The sequence below is a fragment of the Schistocerca cancellata genome, chromosome 1 (assembly GCF_023864275.1).
Source record: "Schistocerca cancellata isolate TAMUIC-IGC-003103 chromosome 1, iqSchCanc2.1, whole genome shotgun sequence".
Lineage (NCBI taxonomy): Eukaryota > Metazoa > Arthropoda > Insecta > Orthoptera > Acrididae > Schistocerca > Schistocerca cancellata.
Genome location: NC_064626.1, coordinates 17,161,207 through 17,182,164, shown reverse-complemented (window position 1 = coordinate 17,182,164; position 20,958 = coordinate 17,161,207). Strand labels below are relative to the sequence as shown.

Here is a 20,958-nt window from a genome sequence, read left to right as displayed (position 1 = left end):
CGGTATATTTCAAGATGGACTGCTCGTCACCGCAGATGCGATGACCACGGGTGGCTAGGCTATATGGAAGGGACTTCTTGGTATGGAATGGGTGGCAGCTGTTTAAGGGGAGGTATTTCTGGTGGTTCATAGGTTTGATATAGACAGAGGTACCGATGTAGCTATCATTGAGGTGGAGGTCAACATCTAGGAAGGTGGCTTATTGGGTTGAGTAGGACCAGATGAAACAAATGGGGGGGGGGGGGGGGAGGGTAGTTGTGGTTGTGGTTCTGGAGGAATGTGGATAGGGTGTCCTCACCCTCAATCCAGATCACAAAGGGGTTTAAGATTTTGGGTTTTTAGGAGGGATTCCTCTATATGGCCCATGAATAGGTTGGCATAGGATGGTGCCATGCAGGTGCCCATACCCATACCCCAGATTAGTTTCTAGATAATTACTTCAAAAGACAATTGTGGGTGAGGGTGAGGATGTAGCTGGTCATGGTGACTAGGAAGGAGGTTGCTGGTTTGGAATCCATCAGGCATTGGGAAAGGTAGTGTTCAGCAGTGGTAAGGCGATGGGCACTAGGAATGTTAGTGTACAGGCAGGTGGCATCAATAGTGATGAGGAGGGCACCGTGTGGTGAAGGGACAGGAACTGTGGAGAGTTGGAGGAGGAAAAGGTTGGTAACCAGGTTAGGTTCCCGGTAACAGGTTGAAGGTATTGGTCTATGAAAGGAGAGATTTGCTCAGTGGGGGCACCATGTAGAATGTAGGAGTTCAGGGAGTGGTACTGGCGAGTAGAGAGGACTCTGGGGAGAGGATCTGGGATGGGCCTAAGCATTTGAGTTCCTGTCCCCTTACCACACAGTTCCCAACTGGTTACTATTGATGCCACTTCCCTTCCCACTAACATTCCTAATACCCATGTCCTTACAACTGTTTAACACTACCTTTACCAACACCTGACAAATTGCAAACCAACAACCTCCTTCGTAGTCGCCATGACCAACTATATCCTCACCCACAATTACTTCTCCTTTGAAGGCATTACCTACAAACAAATCCGGGGTACGGCTATGGGTACACGCATGGCACCATCTTGTGCCAGCCTATTCATGGACCATCTAGAGAAACCCTTCCTGAACACCCAGAATCTTACACCTCTCACCTGGTTCACATTCATTGATGACTTTGCTTCACTCGGTCCTGCTCAATCCAACAAGCCATCTTCCTACATGTTGACCTCCACCTCAAAGATGGCTACATGTGTAGCTCTGTATATATTAAACCTATGAACCACAAGCAATACTTCCACTTAAACAGCTGCCACCCGTTCCATACCAACAAGTCCCTTCCATACAGCCTAGCCACCCATGGTTGTCTCATCTGCAGTGACGAACGGTCCCTCTCGACATATACCAAAGGTCTCACTGAAGCCTTCACAGACCATAATTATCCTCCCAGCCTTGTAAAAATACTAATCTCCCGTGCCTTATCTTTCCAGTCTCCCATTACCTGCCAAAGTCCCACCATCCGAACACAAAGCAGCATTCCCCTCTTAGCTCAGTACCACTCAGGACTGGACCAACTTAAGTACATTTTCCGCCAGGGTTTCAATTACCTTTTGTCGTGCCCTGAAATGAGAAATGTCCTACCCACTATCCTTTCCACCCCTACCACAGTGGTGTTCCGCTGTCCTCCAAACCTACACAATATATTCTTCCATCCTTCCACAACTCCTGCTCCCAACCCCCTTACCCCACTCACAGCTCATACCCCTGTAATAGGCCTAGATAAAAGACCTGTCCCATACATCTTCCCGCCACCACCACGTAATCTAGTCCGGTCACGAACATTATTTATCCCATCAAAGGCGTGGCTACCTGTGAAACCAGTCGCGATCTACAAGCTAAGCTGCAACCACTGTGCATTCTATGTGGACATGTCTGTCCGCATGAATGGTCACCCGACAAATTGTGGCCAAGAAACAAGTGGACCACCCTGATGCTGAACACGCTGCCAAGCATGACATCATTTCTGTGACTGTTTCACAGCCTGTGCCATATGGAGCCTTCCCACCAACCCAGCTTTTCGGGATTGTGCAGGTGGGAGCTTTCCCTGCAATACATCCTATGTTCCCATAACCCTCCTGGCCTCAGCCTTCAATTAGTCAGTGTACTCACCCATCCAACCCATTCCAGCACTACACAGGCGTCATTCCACCATCACACTCAGTCTTTTTACTTCTCTCCTTTTCCACTAATTCCCCCCCCCCTTCCAATCTCTCCCCTGCCTTCCATCTAACCTGGAGCACTTCACTATCCACCATCCCCACCATACTATCCCTCCCTTCCCCACCCCAGTCACCTCCTTATCCCCACCCAGTCACCATTCCCATCATGCACTGTTGCTGATGCTCACAGCATGGTTTCAGTTGCCCGAGGCTGCCTTTGTGAGTTGCGCACTGTGTGTGTGTGTGTGTGTGTGTGTGTGTGTGTGTGTGTGTGTACACATCTATTGTTGACAAAGGCCTTAATGGCCAAAAGCTTTATTTGTGACTGTCTTTTTGTTGTGCCTATCTGCAACTCGGCATCTCCACTATATGGTGAGCAGCACTTCCCTATTCATAATATTGTCACATTCCATCCTGGATTTTCCATTGTTTGATTACTGTTAAATGAATTAGATCAAGAACAAATATTAAGGTGATCATTATTTAACTGCAGTAGAACCATATTCAAGGATAAATTGTGTTCTGGAGATGTAAGGAAGGTACGTTACCAGATTGTGGTCATGCAGTTCCTCATTCATAGGCAATGAAGAGTGAGCAGACACTTCCCAATGTTATTTACCACACGCTGTCATAAAAAGCAATGAGTGTGTGTCACCGAGGTATACCAACCCTTCTGCAGATCACCTTATGAATCACTCATGACAGTGCACAGATACTCACAGTATGTTGAGGGGTTGTTTATTTATTTTCTACATTTACATCCATACTCCACAAGCCACCTGACAGTGTGTGGCGGAGGGTACCTTGAGTACCTCTATCGGTTCTCCCTTTTATTCTAGTTTTAGTAACACTATGTTACTGAATACAGATATGGATTACTTTTAATATAAAAAGAAAAGCATATGGACTACGTAAGTATCTGTACACTAACCTACACTACAACAGGGGAAATTAAGTCATGCTGTGCAGCAGTTTTATCTTCCTTCTACGAAAGGCTATTTCCTACACCACAAGTGGTCTTCAGTTTTCAGTTTACAGACTGACTGTATCTCCCCGGGCATTTCCTGTCCAGTTCTCCAATGTAAGTATACAAAATAACTTATTTGAGCTAGTGTTTGTATACAGGAGTTCTTTTCAATTTATTAAGTGAGTACTTATCTGCTGATGCTAAGTGAGTTTTTGTGTAAAATACATTCCTACAAACAATGGCTGAGAAGTGCTCAATTTGTGAGTGTGACGATATAAGGGACCTATGTAATGTTGGTGAGAGAGTTATTGCACTGGTAAATGTGACACTTTGATGCTGTCTTTTGTTGATAGCACATTGTTAAGCCCAGTAACCATGTTTTACTCAATGGTAAATTAATGAATGACCAGAAAGTCACCACACTTAATCTCCTCCAGTCAGGAAGTTTTGGCACTTATAGAATGGGCTGAAGTGAGTGGAGCCACTTCCTACACACCCACAGTGTATCTTGCAAAGTGGGTTTCAATATGCCTGAAGGAATAGAATTAATCATGTTTAAACCTAGAACAGTAATCTGCTGTAATTAAACACTTGACTTGTGTCGAAGTATCGTTAGTTCCTTAACATCTAAGTGATTAACTTCTGTTGCAGAGGGAGTCAATTTAAGTCTCTGGGCCTCTTCAGATGTTGGGAGAGCTGAGGCTGGGATTATGCATTTGATATCTTCACATACTGTGAAAAGTATTCCAGCCATTGATAGTGGAGCCAGTGAAATTAACATTGGACGAAGGGCGTTTGAAAAGTCCGAGCAAAAATAAAAATTACTTACGTGTTTGGGGTAAACCTTTTTTATTTTTCGACATAGTCTCCTTTTAGACCTATACACTTTGTCCAATGCTGTTCTAATTTGTTGATCCCTTCCAAATAATAGGAATTGTCCGAGTCTGCAAAATAGCTATTAGTTGGTGCAATCACCACCTCATTTGAATAAAATCTTTGTCCCGCCAGCCATTTCTTCAAATTGGGGAACAAATCTTAGTCCAAGGGAGCCAAGTCCGGAGAATAGGGGAGGGGGGGGGGGGGGGGAATGTGAAATGAGTTGGACTCTTATTTCCATTAATTTTGCGACCACAACTGCTGAGGTGTGTGCTGGTGCATTGTCGTGATGGAAAAGGACTTTCTTGCGGTCCAATCACCGGCGTTTCTCTTGCAGCTTGGTTTTCAAATGATCCAATAACAATGAATACTATGCACCTGTAATAGTTTTACCCTTTTCCAGATAGTCGATGAGGTTTATCCTTTGCAAATCCCCAAATACTGTCGCCATAACCTTTCTGGCCGAGGGCCTTTTTTGTGCAGATTCTCCCTTGGTAACCCATTCTTTAGATTGTTGTTTGGTCTCAGGAGTATAGTAATATGTCCACGTTTCATCCACAGTGATGAAACAACACTTAAAGTCCTGCGGATTCGTCCTGAACAGCTGCAAACCATCCTTGCAACACTTTGCACGATTCCGTTTTTGGTCAAGTATGAGCAATCACAGAACCCATCTTGCTGATAGCTTTCTCATGTCCAAATGTTTATGCAAAATATTATGTACTCATTCATTCGAGATGCCCACAGCACTAGCAATCTTACGCACCTTAACTCTTCTGTCATCCATCACCATATCATGGATTTTATCAATGATTTCTGGAGTCTTAACTTCCACAGGGCATCCAGAACGTTCAGCATCGCTTGTGCCCATATGGTCACTCTGAAAATTTTGAAATCACTTATCAACCATTCTAACTGAATGTGCAGAGTCACCATAATGTTTATCAACCTACTCTTTAGTCTCCTGAGGTGTTTTACCTTTCATAAAGCAATGTTTAATCACCACACAAAATTCTTCTGCGTCCATTTTTTGACAATCACTTGACATCCTTGATTCACACGAATGAGAAACACAAAGAAATAGTCCGATATGACAAACTTTGTGTGCATTCTTTCCAAAGATGCTGCTACCTAAACATGACCTCTATACAGCCGGTGGTACCATATCTCTGACTTTAAACGGACTTTTCAAACACCCCTCGTATTATATATATACTGAGCATGATCCACCTGGAGCAGGCTCTTCAGTGTGGTTGACAGTTGATTGCTCCTACTGTTGAGCTATTACACAATAGCTTATTTAACAACTGAAAATAAATACTCACCCAATAAACTGAAAATACCTCTACTGCATAAAAACAAGTTGTTGTTGTTGTTGTTGTTGTTGTCATCGTCGTCTTCGTCTTCAGTCCTGAGAATGGTTTGATGCAGCTCTCCATACTACTCTATCCTCTGCAAGGTTCTTCATCTGCCAGTACTTACTACAACCTACATCCTTCTGAATCTGCTTAGTGTATTCATCTCTTGTTCTCCCTCTGCTATTTTTACCCTCCACGCTGCCCTCCAATGCTAAATTTGAGATCCCTTGATGCTTCAGAACATGTCCTACCAACCGGACCCCCCTCCTTGTCAAGTTGTACCACAAACTCCTCTTCTCCCCAATTCTATTCAATACCTCCTCATTAGTTATGTGATCTACCCATCTAATCTTCAGCACTCTTCTGTAGCACCACATTTCAAAAGCTTCTATTCTCTTCTTGTCCAAACTATTTATCGTCCATGTTTCACTTCCATACATGGCTACACACCATACAAATACTTTCAGAAACGACTTCCTGACACTTAAATCTATACTCTATGTTAACAAATTTCTCTTCTTCAGAAACGCTTTCCTTGCCATTGCCAGTCTACATTTTATATCCTCTCTACTTCGACCATCGTCAGTTACTTTGCTCCCAAAATAGCAAAGCTCCTTTACTACTTTAAGTGTCATTTCCTAATCTAATTCCCTCAACATCACCAGACTTAATTTGACTATGTTCCATTATCCCTGTTTTGCTTTTGTCGATGTTCATCTTATATCCTCCTTTCAACACACTGTCCATTCTGTTCAACTGCTCTTCCAAGTCCTTTGCTGTCTCTGACAAAATTACAATGTCGTCGGCGAACCTCAAAGTTTTTATTTCTTCTCCCTGGATTTTAATGCCTACTCCGAACTTTTCCTTTGTTTCCTTTACTGCTTGCTCAATATACAGATTGAATAACATTGGGGAGAGGCTACAACCCTGTCTCACTCCCTTCCCAACCACTGCTTCCCTTTCATGCCCCTCGACTATTATAACTGCCGTCTGGTTTCTGTACAAATTGTAAATAGCCTTTTGCTCCCTGTATTTTACCCCTGCCACCTTTAGAATTTGAAAGAGTATTCCAGTCAACATTCTCAAAAGCTTTCTCTAGGTCGACAAATGTAGAAATGTAGGTTTGCCTTTCCTTAATGTTTCTTCTAAGGTAAGTTGTAGAGTCAGTATTGCCTCACGTGTTCCAATATTGCTACGGAATCCGAACTGATCTTCCCCGAGGTTGGCTTCTACCAGTTTCTCCATTCGTCTAAGTGAAGTTATTTTGTCTACTTGTAAGAGACATGTGGACAGGAAATGCTTGGAAGGTATAGTCAGTCTGTAAACTAAAAAGTTAACAGCACTCATTGTGGGCGAAGCCAATTTCCCAGAAGAAACAACAGCTGCTGTACAGGGTGACTAGGAATAAATTTCCTATCTAGTACTGTAGAAAAATGTGCTAAGATTTACATAGATTCTGTCCATACTCATTTCTTGTGTTAATATTAGTAGAACTCCATACCCATAGTCCATATAGTGTCAATGGATTTTATGGAAAATAAAACCTATGAAGGTAGTAAGTGCATCCTCTGATCCTCCACCCCCCTCCCCCAACTTTCCACCTTGTTGTATACCCAGAATACAATTTTATCTATCTCAGTTCTACTGCACTTAACATGTGGTACACATATCTCACATCTAACATTTGTTCTTAATCAACTTCATTTAACAATAATCATCAACCTTGTAGTATTAAAAAACTATTTGTAATTATCTGCAATTTTTCCATCACCTGCAACATGAAACTATCCGTCCCAGAGAGAAATGAATAAGATTTTTTTGTGTGGAATTTAATACAGCTTAATTTTGTACAGGGAAACATTTTTGCTAGAAGCAGTAGTCTTCTAGTTATTCTAGAAAGACACAAAATAGTGACCTTTAAATTACCGCCACCCCCACATTCACATCTCAACAGTCAAGATTTTTAGTATTTTTTTATTACCCTGCTGCTATCACAGTACACAAATTTGCAACTACACATTCACATCTCAACAGTCAAGATTTTTAGTATTTTTTATTACCCTGCTGCTATCACAGTACACAAATTTGCAACTACACAAATTTATTTCCCTAACTTTCCTTCACTGACTTGACTAATTCATCCCTTGGTCTCCCTATACAATTTTTGCTACCACACTTCCCTGATGTGCCATATTAACAATTGTGTTGCTTCAGAATTCCTTCTTATAGTCAAGTTGTGCCATAAATTTCTTTTCTCCTCAATTTGATTTAGTGCCTCAGTTACATGATATACCAATCTAATCTTCTTCATTCTTTTATAGCCCTACATTCCAAAATCTTTTCTTCCCTTCTCTTCTGAACTGTTTAGTGCCCACATTTCACTTCTGTACAAGGATATAGACCAGAAAATATTTCATAACACTTAAATTTAATTTCAGTGTTAAAAATTATTTTTCAACCATTTTGCATCTACAAGCCAGTGTGCATTTTATATCCTCTCTGGTACCTCCATCAAAAGTTATTTTTCACCCCAAACAGCACAACTTTTTTACTATTGTTACATCTCATTTCCTAATATAATTCCCTCTACATCACTTATTTCGTTATGTTCACTATCCTTGTTTTCCTTTTGTTGGTGCTCATAAACTCTTCTGAAGAAACTACCCATTACTTTCAACTGCTCCTAATCCAAAACCTTTGATTCAGCACCACAGTTGGTCCTGGACCTTTTTTCTGTCACTTATGGCTTCTTTCACCTCCAGTAATGATTCATTGGTGTGAAAAATTCCATGTTGGAGTTTGTTAAACTGCAGGTCTCCCTCTATAACTAGCTGGGTAAGTTATTTGGTTAAGGGAGTCAAGAGCATACCACCTCCAACAGGAGCATGCCTAGTAAAGTGCTGATATGTTCACAACAATCTTTAGGATTGAGTCATCTTTTATCTGTAGAATTTACAGAACAAGAAAACATTTAAAAATATTAGCTTAACAGTAAAATAACTTTTCATACAGTAGCCTACACACCACCACAATCTGCTTTTACACATAGCTACTATTCTCTTTAAAAAGCTTTCAGAAAACATATTGTACAACTTACAATACCTCAGACTAATTTTTCCATTCTTGCTTTTTCTTCAAAGAATTTCTACTAATTTAACACCACAGTTTTGCTGTATAAAAAACACCCGACTGTTAGAAGGACAGTGTAGCAAAGTGTACCCTGTTTTCAAACTCCCTTTGATGGACCATGCTCCCTCCAATGGCCATCCTCACACAGGTGTAAGTGTGCTTACAGTGTGAGCAGATTTTCTGTTATGCATGCAAACTCAATAATGGGAAGTGAGCATGATGGACCACGACTGGACAATCAGCCGAGAAAATAGTATTCAGTAAACATCGTCATGATGGAGAGTAAGAAATTACGCGGTGGCATAATGGAAAATATTGGGCAGAATGTTCATATAAAACAGAATTTTCCATAAATTTGAACTGTACTCTTCGGTTTTTACATAACCACAACCTCAGAAACCAGGACATTTTGAAAATATCCAAGAAAGCTTTTGAAAGGATCATTAGTCACCGCAGCCAGCGTTTCCTCCAGTTACACTGGATGGAGTCACCAATTCACAACCAAACTATATTACACTGGAATATGAAATAATATCCCAAGAAATCCTGTCCTATTCGAGCAAACATATAGTACAAGAAATACATATGAAGGAACGTAACTAAGTTTATAATCTGGATATAATAGAGGGAAACATTCCACGTGGGAAAAATATATGTAAAAAGAAAGATGATGATACTTAACAAAAGCGCTGGCAGGTCGATAGACACACAAACAAACACAAACATACAGACAAAATTCTAGCTTTCGCAACCAACGGTTGCCTCGTCAGGAAAGAGGGAAAGACAAAAGGATATGGGTTTTAAGGGAGAGGGTAAGGAGTCATTCCAATCCCGGGAGCGGAAAGACTTACCTTAGGAGGAAAAAAGGACAGGTATACGCGCGCGCGCACACACACGCGCACACACACACACGCGCACACGCACACACGCGCACACGCACACACGCGCACACGCACACACGCGCACACACGCACACACACGCACACACACACACACACGCACACACACACACACACGCACACACACACACACACGCACGCACACACACACACACACGCACACACACACACACACGCACACACACACACACACACACACACATCCATCCGCATATACAGACACAAGCAGACATTTGTAAAGGCAAAGAGTTTACAAATGTCTGCTTGTGTCTGTGTATATGCGGATGGGTGTGTGTGTGTGTGTGTGTGTGTGTGTGTGTGTGTGTGTGCGCGCGAGCGAGAGAGAGAGAGAGAGAGTGTATACCTGTCCTTTTTTCCTCCTAAGGTAAGTCTTTCCGCTCCCGAGATTGGAATGACTCCTTACCCTCTCCCTTAAAACCCATATCCTTTTGTCTTTCCCTCTTTCCTGACGAGGCAACCGTTGGTTGCGAAAGCTAGAATTTTGTGTGTATGTTTGTGTGTCTATCGACCTGCCAGCGCTTTTGTTTGGTAAGTCTCATCATCTTTCTTTTTACATATAAGTTTATAATCTATAATATTCAGATCAATAATTGTCAATCGCATGCTACTCATGTCGAAAACAAAAGTAATCAATTCGTACCTTCTGTGAAAAGAACTCATTAGATTCAGCAATCACCCTCTTGGCTATGACCAACAGAAATGAAGTGTCAACAGCAGCATACAGTGGAAAAGTCACCTACAACACAACTGCTCTTTAACCCAGGCATGACAATCTGCAATCATAATTTCCACTTTTGCCAGTACCTCTCCTATTTTTCAAATTTCCAGTCCAGTTGATTATGGAGGAGAGCTTCAGTGGAGATGGTATATAGGGAAACTACTTCTGTAAGAGCTTTGCCCACAAGAAAGCAAGGTTCTAGGAGTCCTAGTCAGCCACACAGTTTTAATCTACTAGGAAGTTTAATTCTTGACTGTTACTTAAATGGTGACGAAAGTATGTTTCTTTCTAGTTCAGCAGCTTACTTATTCACACAAATTCATTCTTATAATCAAAATCAACAATCTGTGACAGTTGTAGCAAACATCAATGACATACCGCATTAGCCGAACATATTCCATTTATTTCCATTACAGAATATTACAATACTGACAGGAATGGAACCACATCAAACCAATCTTCTGGTTGATGGACAAAATACAAGAATTTACACACCACATCTAGCACTATAGATTAAAATTTTAAAATAGAGCCTCTGGTATCACACTTTCAAAACACAAATTTCACATAAACTGTTTTGATATTACACCTATCAATAAGAAATTCAACAGGTAACTATGTTAACACTGTGTGGTAGGTAAAGCTGTTTTAAGCCGAAGGTTTGGTTTGAACAGAAGATGATAACAAATAATATCAAACTTATTCTTAAAATGAATGTGTGGTACCTATTATTTCAAACCTGTGGATTGCGGATGGGTGGCACTAGGTGGCGGCATGAACAGGTATGCCGAGATAGTCCGTACAATAGTGATAAACACTGTCTATCGGTAGTACAGTGGTTAATGCAACTGCCTAGTAAACAGGAGTTCCCGGGTTTAAATCCCAGTCCAGCACACATTTTCACTGGTCGCCACTGATTCCACATAACATCCCGAGGCAGCTTACATCAACAGTCCCATTTCCTTTCTCCTCCCTTGTACCTTCAATTTACATATTTTTTTATGTACAACCAATATTTGTGTCAAAGGAGGCATCCGATCCCACCCGTCGGCTTTGACCAGTGACGTAAGGGTGTTGTGTGACGACATGATGGCGCAGAGTTAAGTTTATGAGTGTGTTGTGTTTGCAGATATCGTCTTGTTGCAGTTGGTGTCCTCTGGTGGTGTATGGTCCGCATGTTATGTGGTGTATTGGATTTCGGTGCTTGAAGTGTGCATTTATTGGTCGTGACTGTTATAGAAGAATGGAAATTAGTGTCAGTGAGTTAAGAATTAAGAGTCTGTTGTGTTTATGGTACTGGGGTGTCATCCAATTTTATTGGTTTGCTGTTTGTCACGCGGTAAGTCATTTAATTCAATCTGTGGCTTCTTTTGTTATGTATGGATATGACTTCTAAGTATAATAGTGCGCATCTGCGGGCTGAAATGGGGGATGACATGTTGTCCGTCATCAAGTTTCTGCAACTTTTTGGGCTTGTGACTGAGATAGTGAAATGCGGTGTATGCAAGCAGAATATACGAGTTGGGGGTTAGTGTGTAGCACCGGAACTTTTATATGGAAAGTATTCATTTTTTTGGGTCTACAGTTCGCGTGTTATGTTCGGTGGGGTTTTTATGTGTTGTTGGATTGGTGTTATTAAGTGCATGTGTTGGTGGTTGATGTTTTGGTATCGGCACTTGTGGTTGATTTATGTATCTTAGGGGAAGTACTCAATTTCAATTTTTTTGGTATAGTCAGTTGTATCTGAGCTGTATAGGTCATGAGAAGTGACTGATCCCAATTTGTTGTCATAGCTACATGTGTTTTGGTATCATGAGCTGCTGTTGACCTAGCGATGGGGGGGGGGGGGGGTGAGGAGACAATGACGAGTAGAAGAAATAAGATAATCAATAATCTTATGAAACCTGGGGGCCATAAAGTATATGAAGTGAAAATTCTGCTACCTAGGTAACAAAGTAACAAAATAGATGAAGCAAGGAGGACATAAAAAGCAGACGTGCACAAGCAAAGATGGCATTTCTGGCCGAAATGAGTATACTATTTGTGTTAATCTCAGAAAGAAATGTCTGAGTAGGTGTGTATGGAGAACAACAGTGTATGGAAATGAAGCATGAACACTAGGAAAGTGAATCAAAGCATTTGAGACGAGGGGAAATATAGTGTTGTAACAAAATAGATGAAGCAAGGAGGACATAAAAAGCAGACTTGCACAAGCAAAGATGGCATTTCTGGCCGAAATGAGTATACTATTTGTGTTAATCTCAGAAAGAAATGTCTGAGTAGGTGTGTATGGAGAACAACAGTGTATGGAAATGAAGCATGAACACTAGGAAAGTGAATCAAAGCATTTGAGACGAGGGGAAATATAGTGTTGTAGAAGAATGTTGAAAATTAAGTGAACTGGTAAAATGAGTTTATCCACTGAATGTGCAAGGAAAGGAAAATGTGGTAAACAGTGACAAGAAGGGTCAGGATGATAGGGTATGTGTTCAGACATCAAGAAGTAACTTCCATGGTACGAAGTGTGTAGTGAGCAAAACTGAAGGGGAAGACAGACTGGAGTGTGTTCAACAAATAATTGAGAATGTTGGATGCAGATGCTGCTCCAAGATGAAAATGCTCGCTCTGGAAGTTGCTACATGGATCAGTTATCGAGACCATTGATATTTGAAGTGTCACAGCTTCCACTGACATGTAGAAAGTAATATTATAGCTGTAAGGATAAAAACCCTTAAAGATAGGTGTGAGAGATATACCTTTCACATATTTCCCCCATTTTCATATATTTAAGCCTGATAAATATATTTGATGTAATGTAATAGAGAACTTTTGTCAACTGTCACCTTCTGTCAACTTTATTTGATCAAATCTAGTGCCTGCCATAATTTGCTCAAAGAAAGTGATAGTAGTCTTTTTATTGCAAGGAGAATTCTAGCTTCAGTTCAATGTTATTTATTCAGTAATTTGTTTAGCCTCTGTCAGTTAACGGCAGCTAAAACATAGATAAAAAAATATACATGCAAATACACATGCAGTACACCCCATAAATTGATGAAATAATAGTGATAAAAGTATAACAAAGGGCTTTAGAAGACTGCTGTTGATTGAATCACACATAAGATATTTTACAATAGGTTTAATGTACTGTTTACAAACATGGATACAGTATTTCTAGGGTGAGTGTTCTGCTTCGTAATATGAAGAGCCACTTTCCATTCACAAATTCTTATACCATATGACTTTACATCAACTTGCAGTGCCTGTAACATATGTTGTTGGATGTTTTTAAAAGAACAAACTGCCATTTGACTGTGTATTACTATATTTATCTTCTGTACTATCTAGATTCTGGCTTTTATGCCATTATCAAGTACAATGCTAAAAGTTGTTATAGTCCAACAACATTTAGTGTTGTTCATGTTATTTTGTACAAAATAACCCAAAATTGCATTTTTTCGCAAGGATCTTGATTTTTTGGATGAGAAGCATATTTGAGCTGTGAACAAGATAGTTGGCGTTATGTATACATTACATATTGAAAGCCATGTTAGCTATATTGTAAGCTATATTAATAATCTTAAGTTTTTGTATTCTTCTTTGCTTGTAGCCAGTAGGTATCTGTTTTTCTAATCTGAATGATGTGGTTGTTCTTGAGACATTGCTCTTATCTGAGAGATGCAAGGTTAAAATTTCCATACAGTTACCCCAATTTAAATTTTAAGATTCACCTTCATCAACTGAAATGAATACCACGATGGTTTCTTGAAGTCGCTGCCCCACTAGAGTTGGTGCTCAATCTCTAACAACTTGTTTTCTTTCTTTTCCCGGGCACTGATGACCACACAGTTGAGTGCTTTACAAACCAAACATCATAATCATCACCTTTCTTTTCCCCTCTTTGCTATCGACTATTCAACAGTCCACCCATAATGCACGAAAAACAATAAATGAATAATTTCCAGCAGCTGTAAGCTTTTTTACTTACAGATACTAATACACTACATAAAAATATTGGGGATTACAGAAGCGTCGATTCCACCCGTCTGCTTTGACCCATGACATCACCAATATGACGGAAATTACCATCCTCAATGTCTCCAATATGGCACCTATGATGTCATTTCATCAACAAAAACAAACAAGAAAATACATACAAAACCAACAAACACATCTCTCACTAAAAATACAATCAAACTAACAGGGCCAGTTCAGAAAATTGGGGGTTTTTGGGTGGGGACAGACACACACCATGATCCCAAAGCACACAAGACGACGACATAAAAACACCACAAAATTTCCAAATTCCGCTACACTTAAAATATTGACAGGAATCTGTCACTTCCCTTCACCTAAGAGAGAGAGAGAGAGAGAGAGAGAGAGAATCGGACATTTCCCTTGACCACATCGCTATCACGTAGGACATCAATATCAGTGACTCATCAATGATGTGCTTTAACACAAAATCTTCATTATTTTCATTGATTCTTTGATGTATAAATTGAATATCAGGAGTTGAAGATTAAATGCCTGACTTACACCCTTTATAATCTGAGCACTTTGTTCTTTGTCTCCCATTCCAGCTTTTCCTTCTGTTCTTTGTATTGTATACTATCTGTCATTCCTTGTAGTCAATTATTTACCTCAGTAAAAATTTTGAATTCTTTCATCATTTCACATTGTCAAACATTTTCTACTAGTCAACAAACTTTATTAAAATGTTTAATTTTCTTAAATCATCTTTCCTCTTACAAGTATACTGTTGGAACTGACTCCTTGCAGTCATTACCTTTACCGAACCCAAACTGATCGACATCTAATAGACCCTCAATCTCCTTTTGTGCAAATACAGAAGCGTCCGATCCTACCCGTCGGCTTTGACCCATGAAGTCACAAATATGGCGGAAACAACCATAAACGACAATTCCAATATGTCGGATATAAAAACGTCGCATACGTATCATAAAGACGAAAATACATAGAAAAACAATACACACACAAGTTTCACAAAAAGCCTAATGGCTAACGGGACAAGCGTGGGAAATTGGGGGTTTTTGGGTGGGGAGAAACTAAATATACACAAATTTAGCCACCCACCGCCATACAAAACCACGCAAGACGACGAAAAAAATCGACATCACAAAACTCACCAAATACCACAAAAAACATTCTTATCCGGAATCGGACACTTCCCTTGACCTATATAGATCTACAGTAGCTCCCGATCCCATAAATTAGGATCGAACACTTCCCTTGACCTATATAGCTCAACAGCATCTCCCGATCCCATCCCCCAATACAAAAATCAAAATACACCGCAAAACATTGCGAACAAACACTTCCCTTCACCTACATATATCTACAGCAGCTCCCGACCCCATAAATTGGGATCGAACACTTCCCTTGACCTATATAGCTCAACAGCAACTCCCGATCCCATCTCCCATTACAAAAATCAACATACTCCACCAAACATTGAGATTGAACACTTCCCTCCAACTATATAGCTCAACAGCAGCTACCAATCCCGTAACTTAGGATCGACCACTACCCTTGAGCTATGTAACTCAAAAACATCTCCCAGTACGAATACCAAATATGGCGGATATAAAAACGTCGCATACGTATCATAAAGACGAAAATAGCCCTCAACCGAGAACTATTAATCCGGTCTTTCATATCCATTCCTGAACAAAAACCACAACCGAATACACTTAATAACAAACTCAGCCGATGTACAGCAATCATCATTACATTAACCATCACACAAAACCGTTAACTCACTAATACAAATTCCGCTTCAAAAAGACGCACGCAGCACTCACCACTGACCAACAGCAAACTGAGCCCAACACACCAAACAAACGAAAACCATGAATATACCACCAGAGGGCACAACAAACAACAACACGACATCTACAAACACGCCACACTCACAAACCAAACTCCGCGCCGTAATGACGTCACACACCACAACACCCTTACGTCACGGGTCAAAGCCGATGCGTGAGATCGGATGTTTCTGTTGACCCGAACTGCTAAGTGTTTGTGTGATAGTTCTCACACTTATCTTCCTGTCCTGTTGTCTGGATTATGCCCATGCCACTTTTGAAAACGTGTGATTGTACATCTGCAGTTTCAGAATCTACATACCGACTTAAGAGTAACTGCTGTTTAATAGATTACTGATAAGGCCCTATCTTTGACACTATTACATTTGACTATACAGTCTAAATTACAAAGTATGGCATCCTGAGAATGTGAGGATCACTGCACTTCAGACAGTACTTTATCAATCATGTTACCTGATCACACCTCATGGACTAACAAAGTTTGAACTTTTCCCATTCAATCACTCAACCGCTCTTACATTTGTTTTTACACACACCCTTCTTCACAATTCAAAAATGGATAAATCATGTTTATTTTAAATGGAGATATCTTAAACACAACCACAATCAAATACTGTAATAAATCGGACACATTTCAGCATAAATTTTAGCTTTGGTACCATGACCCCAAGGAAAACTGTTAATCCACCCACTTTTGGTTTTCTAGCAAGAAATGCTGCAAGTCCAAGAAGGTTATCTTATTTTAAAAAGCAAATTGTTCCAACTACTAATTCATTTGTGGTAAAAGTTATAGTGGACCTTCTCACCTTATGCATGAAATAAGCGTATAATGTGTATCAAAATACTGATAATGTGATCGTCATCTAATTTAAATTTTCGGAATTTACTTTGCAATTTTAGTTTTTATGATGAAAATGCATTAAATATGGGAAACTGCATTTAAATATGGCACAAACGTAAACATTATTCTACACTACTGGTCCATCTGTTACAGTGCCACTATTCTTATTTAGCATTATCGTTCGCTGATTTGGCCAACTCAACCTAATTACGAACTTCCAACCTAGGCCTCGTGCTAAGTCTCGGATCAGCCTGTCACAACAAAAATGGGTGGGGCGGGGGATGCAGGAGGAGGTTGAGTGTTTGGATAGATACCACAGCCGAGTCCCCACCTGCCTCGTTGGTTCTAATACAGCTTTTCATGCTTCATCAATTTTTAAAAGAGTGAAAACCCTCTTAATTTATTTGTACACATTATCAAACATGCCCTCTTTAACAAAACACTGTGCTGTTTTTCCAGTACCTTAAATTTTTATACTTCTGAAAATGTAATCAACGTCCAGCACCTAGTCACTAACTGAAATTCAAATTCGTGCCATAGGCTTAATGAATCTCATTGACTTAACTGTGATATCAGCAGAATACACACAAACCAAAGATTTCAAATTCACCTTAGCTCTTGTTCTGAATCCAAGCATGTTAAGGCATTCTGAAATTGTCAAGACTTATATCAGAGGCCACTAGACAACCATGATTACAGTAACATGGCTGGATGTAGTTCTGAAGCCTGCTACAACTATAAGTCTTACACTGTCCATTTAATACTTTCTATGTCGCTACCTTCACAGGAATGCGCTACACACAAAATCCTGTATTTCTCAAAATATTGCTTGTGTCTTCTCATTCGGTGGGGACCTTAAAACGCTTCAAGTGAGAAGTTACAGTTTAAATGATCCAAGTTAACCTATGAAGTAAATTCCTTCCCGACTTTCAATTACAAACTCTTTCAAACGTTGACGGCTTTCAGTTGTAAACTAATCTCAGAAATTCAAAGGCATTAAGTTTATTAGCTTAACATCTTGGCCCTCACATGATTATGTCATCTCCACCCACAAACTGTAGCTCCTCTGGTAAACAAGGGTATGATATTTTAACTATACCTTGAGATGACGCTGCAGTCACTTTTCCTTCATGGACACCATAAACTATTACTAGCCTTAAATGACTGTCCCTTAAGCAAAAAATAGGCACATACTTCGACAGCTAGAAACTGACAATATGTTGTTATTTTACGGTTTTAACTGCACAAATAGCAATTAACGAAAACACTGTCAAGGAGAATAAGATCGTTATTTCTCACCTCATCCGACAAATCATCTTCATCGTCAGAACCGCTTCGGATCTTCTCTGGCGTAAGGTCTTTACTACTTGCTGTTAAGGATTCCATTCCACTGTCGACCTCCTCAATCTGAGCCATAAGAAAAGAGATAATTTAGCACTTCTTCAATCCTCCTAAAACGAGGATGCAACGAAGTCCCACGCCGTACAATTTTCCACACACCACACTTCTGCCCTACAGCTTGAACACGGAGACAAAGATCTTAGTACCTGCCTCTTCTTGTAGAAATGTTAGTCAAACTTTTTTCCAAGGACATACATACATAGCGGGTAACACAGTCAGATGCATTTTGGACGGCATTAGTAAATACCGGCCATTCTTAAAAATGAACTCAATTAACCTTACATAAAATGACACCGCTGTACGCTATTTATAGTCTTTGCAACTAGGCAAAGAGTGTTCAAGATGTCTTTATTACAATGACTTTCATGGATACAACAGCTCCATCATGTCAAATGTCACAAGTCCTTAGAAACTTATATTGTATGTTTAATCGGAACTAGATGTATGCAGTGAAGGAGCCTAGGGAGTACTGTAATGCTCAAATTCAACAGTTGTACAGCGATCTATGAGCAGTCATGAAATAATAGCCACATGCGCATTTACGATGACATGGCAGGTAAGTGATCTCGTTTGGATAAAGAGCACTGGGCAGAGCAGTGGCAGTACTAGTATCTAAGTACCAGAGAAAAAAAAGGACAAACATGACTTTTTTAATGAGGCAAACCCGAAACGACTTTATGCTGTGCAATTAGACATGCTGAACGAATCTAGGCACACTGAACGAATCTAAGATATGAATCCAATTCTCAGGAAGAATTCCGAGACAATGAGCAGAAATCAAGTTATGTATGCTAAGATACTTCACCCATATAGACTGTTCACATTTTGTCGAGCTCAAATGGAAACAAGTTTATGCCTTTTGAACTGAAGTTAATATAAAATTTTCATTTAAAGAAGAAGACGTTATGTCGCAATGTGGTTGGATTGTTAGGAACCAAACCAGTAGCAATGTCACACTAATTCTCTCAGCCAGTGACTCTCTTCAACTGAGTGGTGGGCTATACTGCAAAGATTGATCTGCATACAGATTGTTGCCTAGAAACCTCGCACCACTTTGCAGTATTCATAGACACCATGCAGAGAACTATAAGTGAAGTTAAAGTCTTTCCCATTAAGCTGCTGACAGACTGAAATGTGGGAAGGATTGTAATGCAGTGTTCACAGAATACTCCTTTAGCTGATCCCATCTGTAGATTCAAGTGACTCTGTAGTGACATGTGAATGTTTCTGATACCACAGCAGAAATGTTAATGGTCTTTCTCTGAACAGCTGTTGCTCCTTTTTGCTAGAGTATTTTAGTCTCCTAACTTAAAATTTCTTGAATTTTGTTTATAATATTGGAAAGATAGATGGTGTAGGCCTGGCAAAGTGAGGGCTCCCTTCCAGTATACAACCACACTGCTACTCTAACAGTCTGGCGATATACGCGTTACATCAAAATCATATCTGATTTTTCCGACTGTTGTGTACACTGTTGAAGTCTACAGCTAGACGAGCAAGTTTCATGACTGCTACAGCAGCTGAGCACAGACTCATAGGCGTCCAGCACACAGCTAAACACACTGACCATACCAGAGTCTCGTGTCTGTTCGTATCTACTATCCAGCAGGGCAGGCAAGTGTGGGACTTCTTCCCTTTTGGCAGGACACTGGTTTGCGGAGCTGTTATCTTGTTGCTTTTTGATATTATAGTTCTACACATGTCGTATTACTGTCACAGACAAAATAACATAGTTCTATTAAAAAATAATAATCGAAAACCACACCATGATATGTTTACTCGTTTTGGACACATTTGGAGTGGCCCATGTTACCTGCCTCATCCTGTGTGTGTGTGTCACATATGTACTGTCCATTATGACAGCACGTTACGTGTTCTCTTCAATCTGGTCACATCAGCACAATAGTCCGACTGGTCACGTTTGAAACAGTGTCCAGAGTTAGGACTTGATGAGTTTAGCTGTAACAGATGTTATAGTGCCTATGATTTGAAAGTGTCATTAGTATAAGCAGAACCTTTTTTTTAGACATAGATAGTAGAATGGTTTTGTTTTTGTCGTCTCCAGCACTGAAACACTATTAGCTGACGGTGTGAAAAACGAAGAATGCATCGCATAGAGGGCTTTTGCCATAGCCTGTTGGTTAAATAATAAGAGGTTAAATAATTAGAGGAACGGCAGAGCAGAAATATGATACTTCTTTTGCTTCTAGTAATTAAAATATTGAGAGACAAATAGCTCTCAACTATGTACTTTTAATTTCTTATGTCCATCATGTCTCTAATGTCTGATGTAATTAGTCAACATAGGATTCCCAGGGTTAATCGACTTTAATGATAGAAGTTGGACAACTCAAACCGAATGATGTTCGACTGCAGAGTTCAAATGGTTAACAAGATTGCAGAGGTACCAAAAGATTAATTAACTGAGGAAAACAATCTGCTATTGAGTAATCAGTGATGCTGTAAAATCCGGTACATTTTAATAGATGCCAACACTGAGAATTGTCTTATTTGGAGGCCATGCAATTGTCCTGTGCAGCAGTTGTGAGTTTCACTGACCCAAATCCCATTTGTCAGTAGAGATGATACCCACATTTACAGCTGCACTCATTAAGACATCCTATAGTGTATGCTGAAGGGTGCTTCAGCGACCAGTATCTTGCCCCATCTTCCTGTTTCATTCA

At 40.1% G+C, this 20,958-nt stretch overlaps 1 protein-coding gene across 2 annotated transcripts in view; it reads right to left on the bottom strand.

Moving 5' to 3' along the window:
• The window catches only part of LOC126164518 (mitochondrial import receptor subunit TOM22 homolog), a 68,893-nt gene extending 50,314 nt beyond the window's left edge, over positions 1–18,579 (bottom strand). Inside the window, exons 1-2 of one of the 2 annotated variants that reach the window (XM_049920247.1) lie at positions 18,474–18,579; positions 18,173–18,391 (exon numbers count right to left, since the gene is read on the bottom strand). In XM_049920247.1, the coding sequence (XP_049776204.1) occupies positions 18,173–18,289 (117 nt within the window). In that variant the 5' untranslated portion in view covers positions 18,290–18,391; positions 18,474–18,579. Of the gene's footprint in view, positions 1–18,172 lie in introns of both variants that reach the window. The other variant, XM_049920246.1, reaches the window with a different exon arrangement.
• Positions 18,580–20,958: the final 2,379 nt, after the last annotated feature.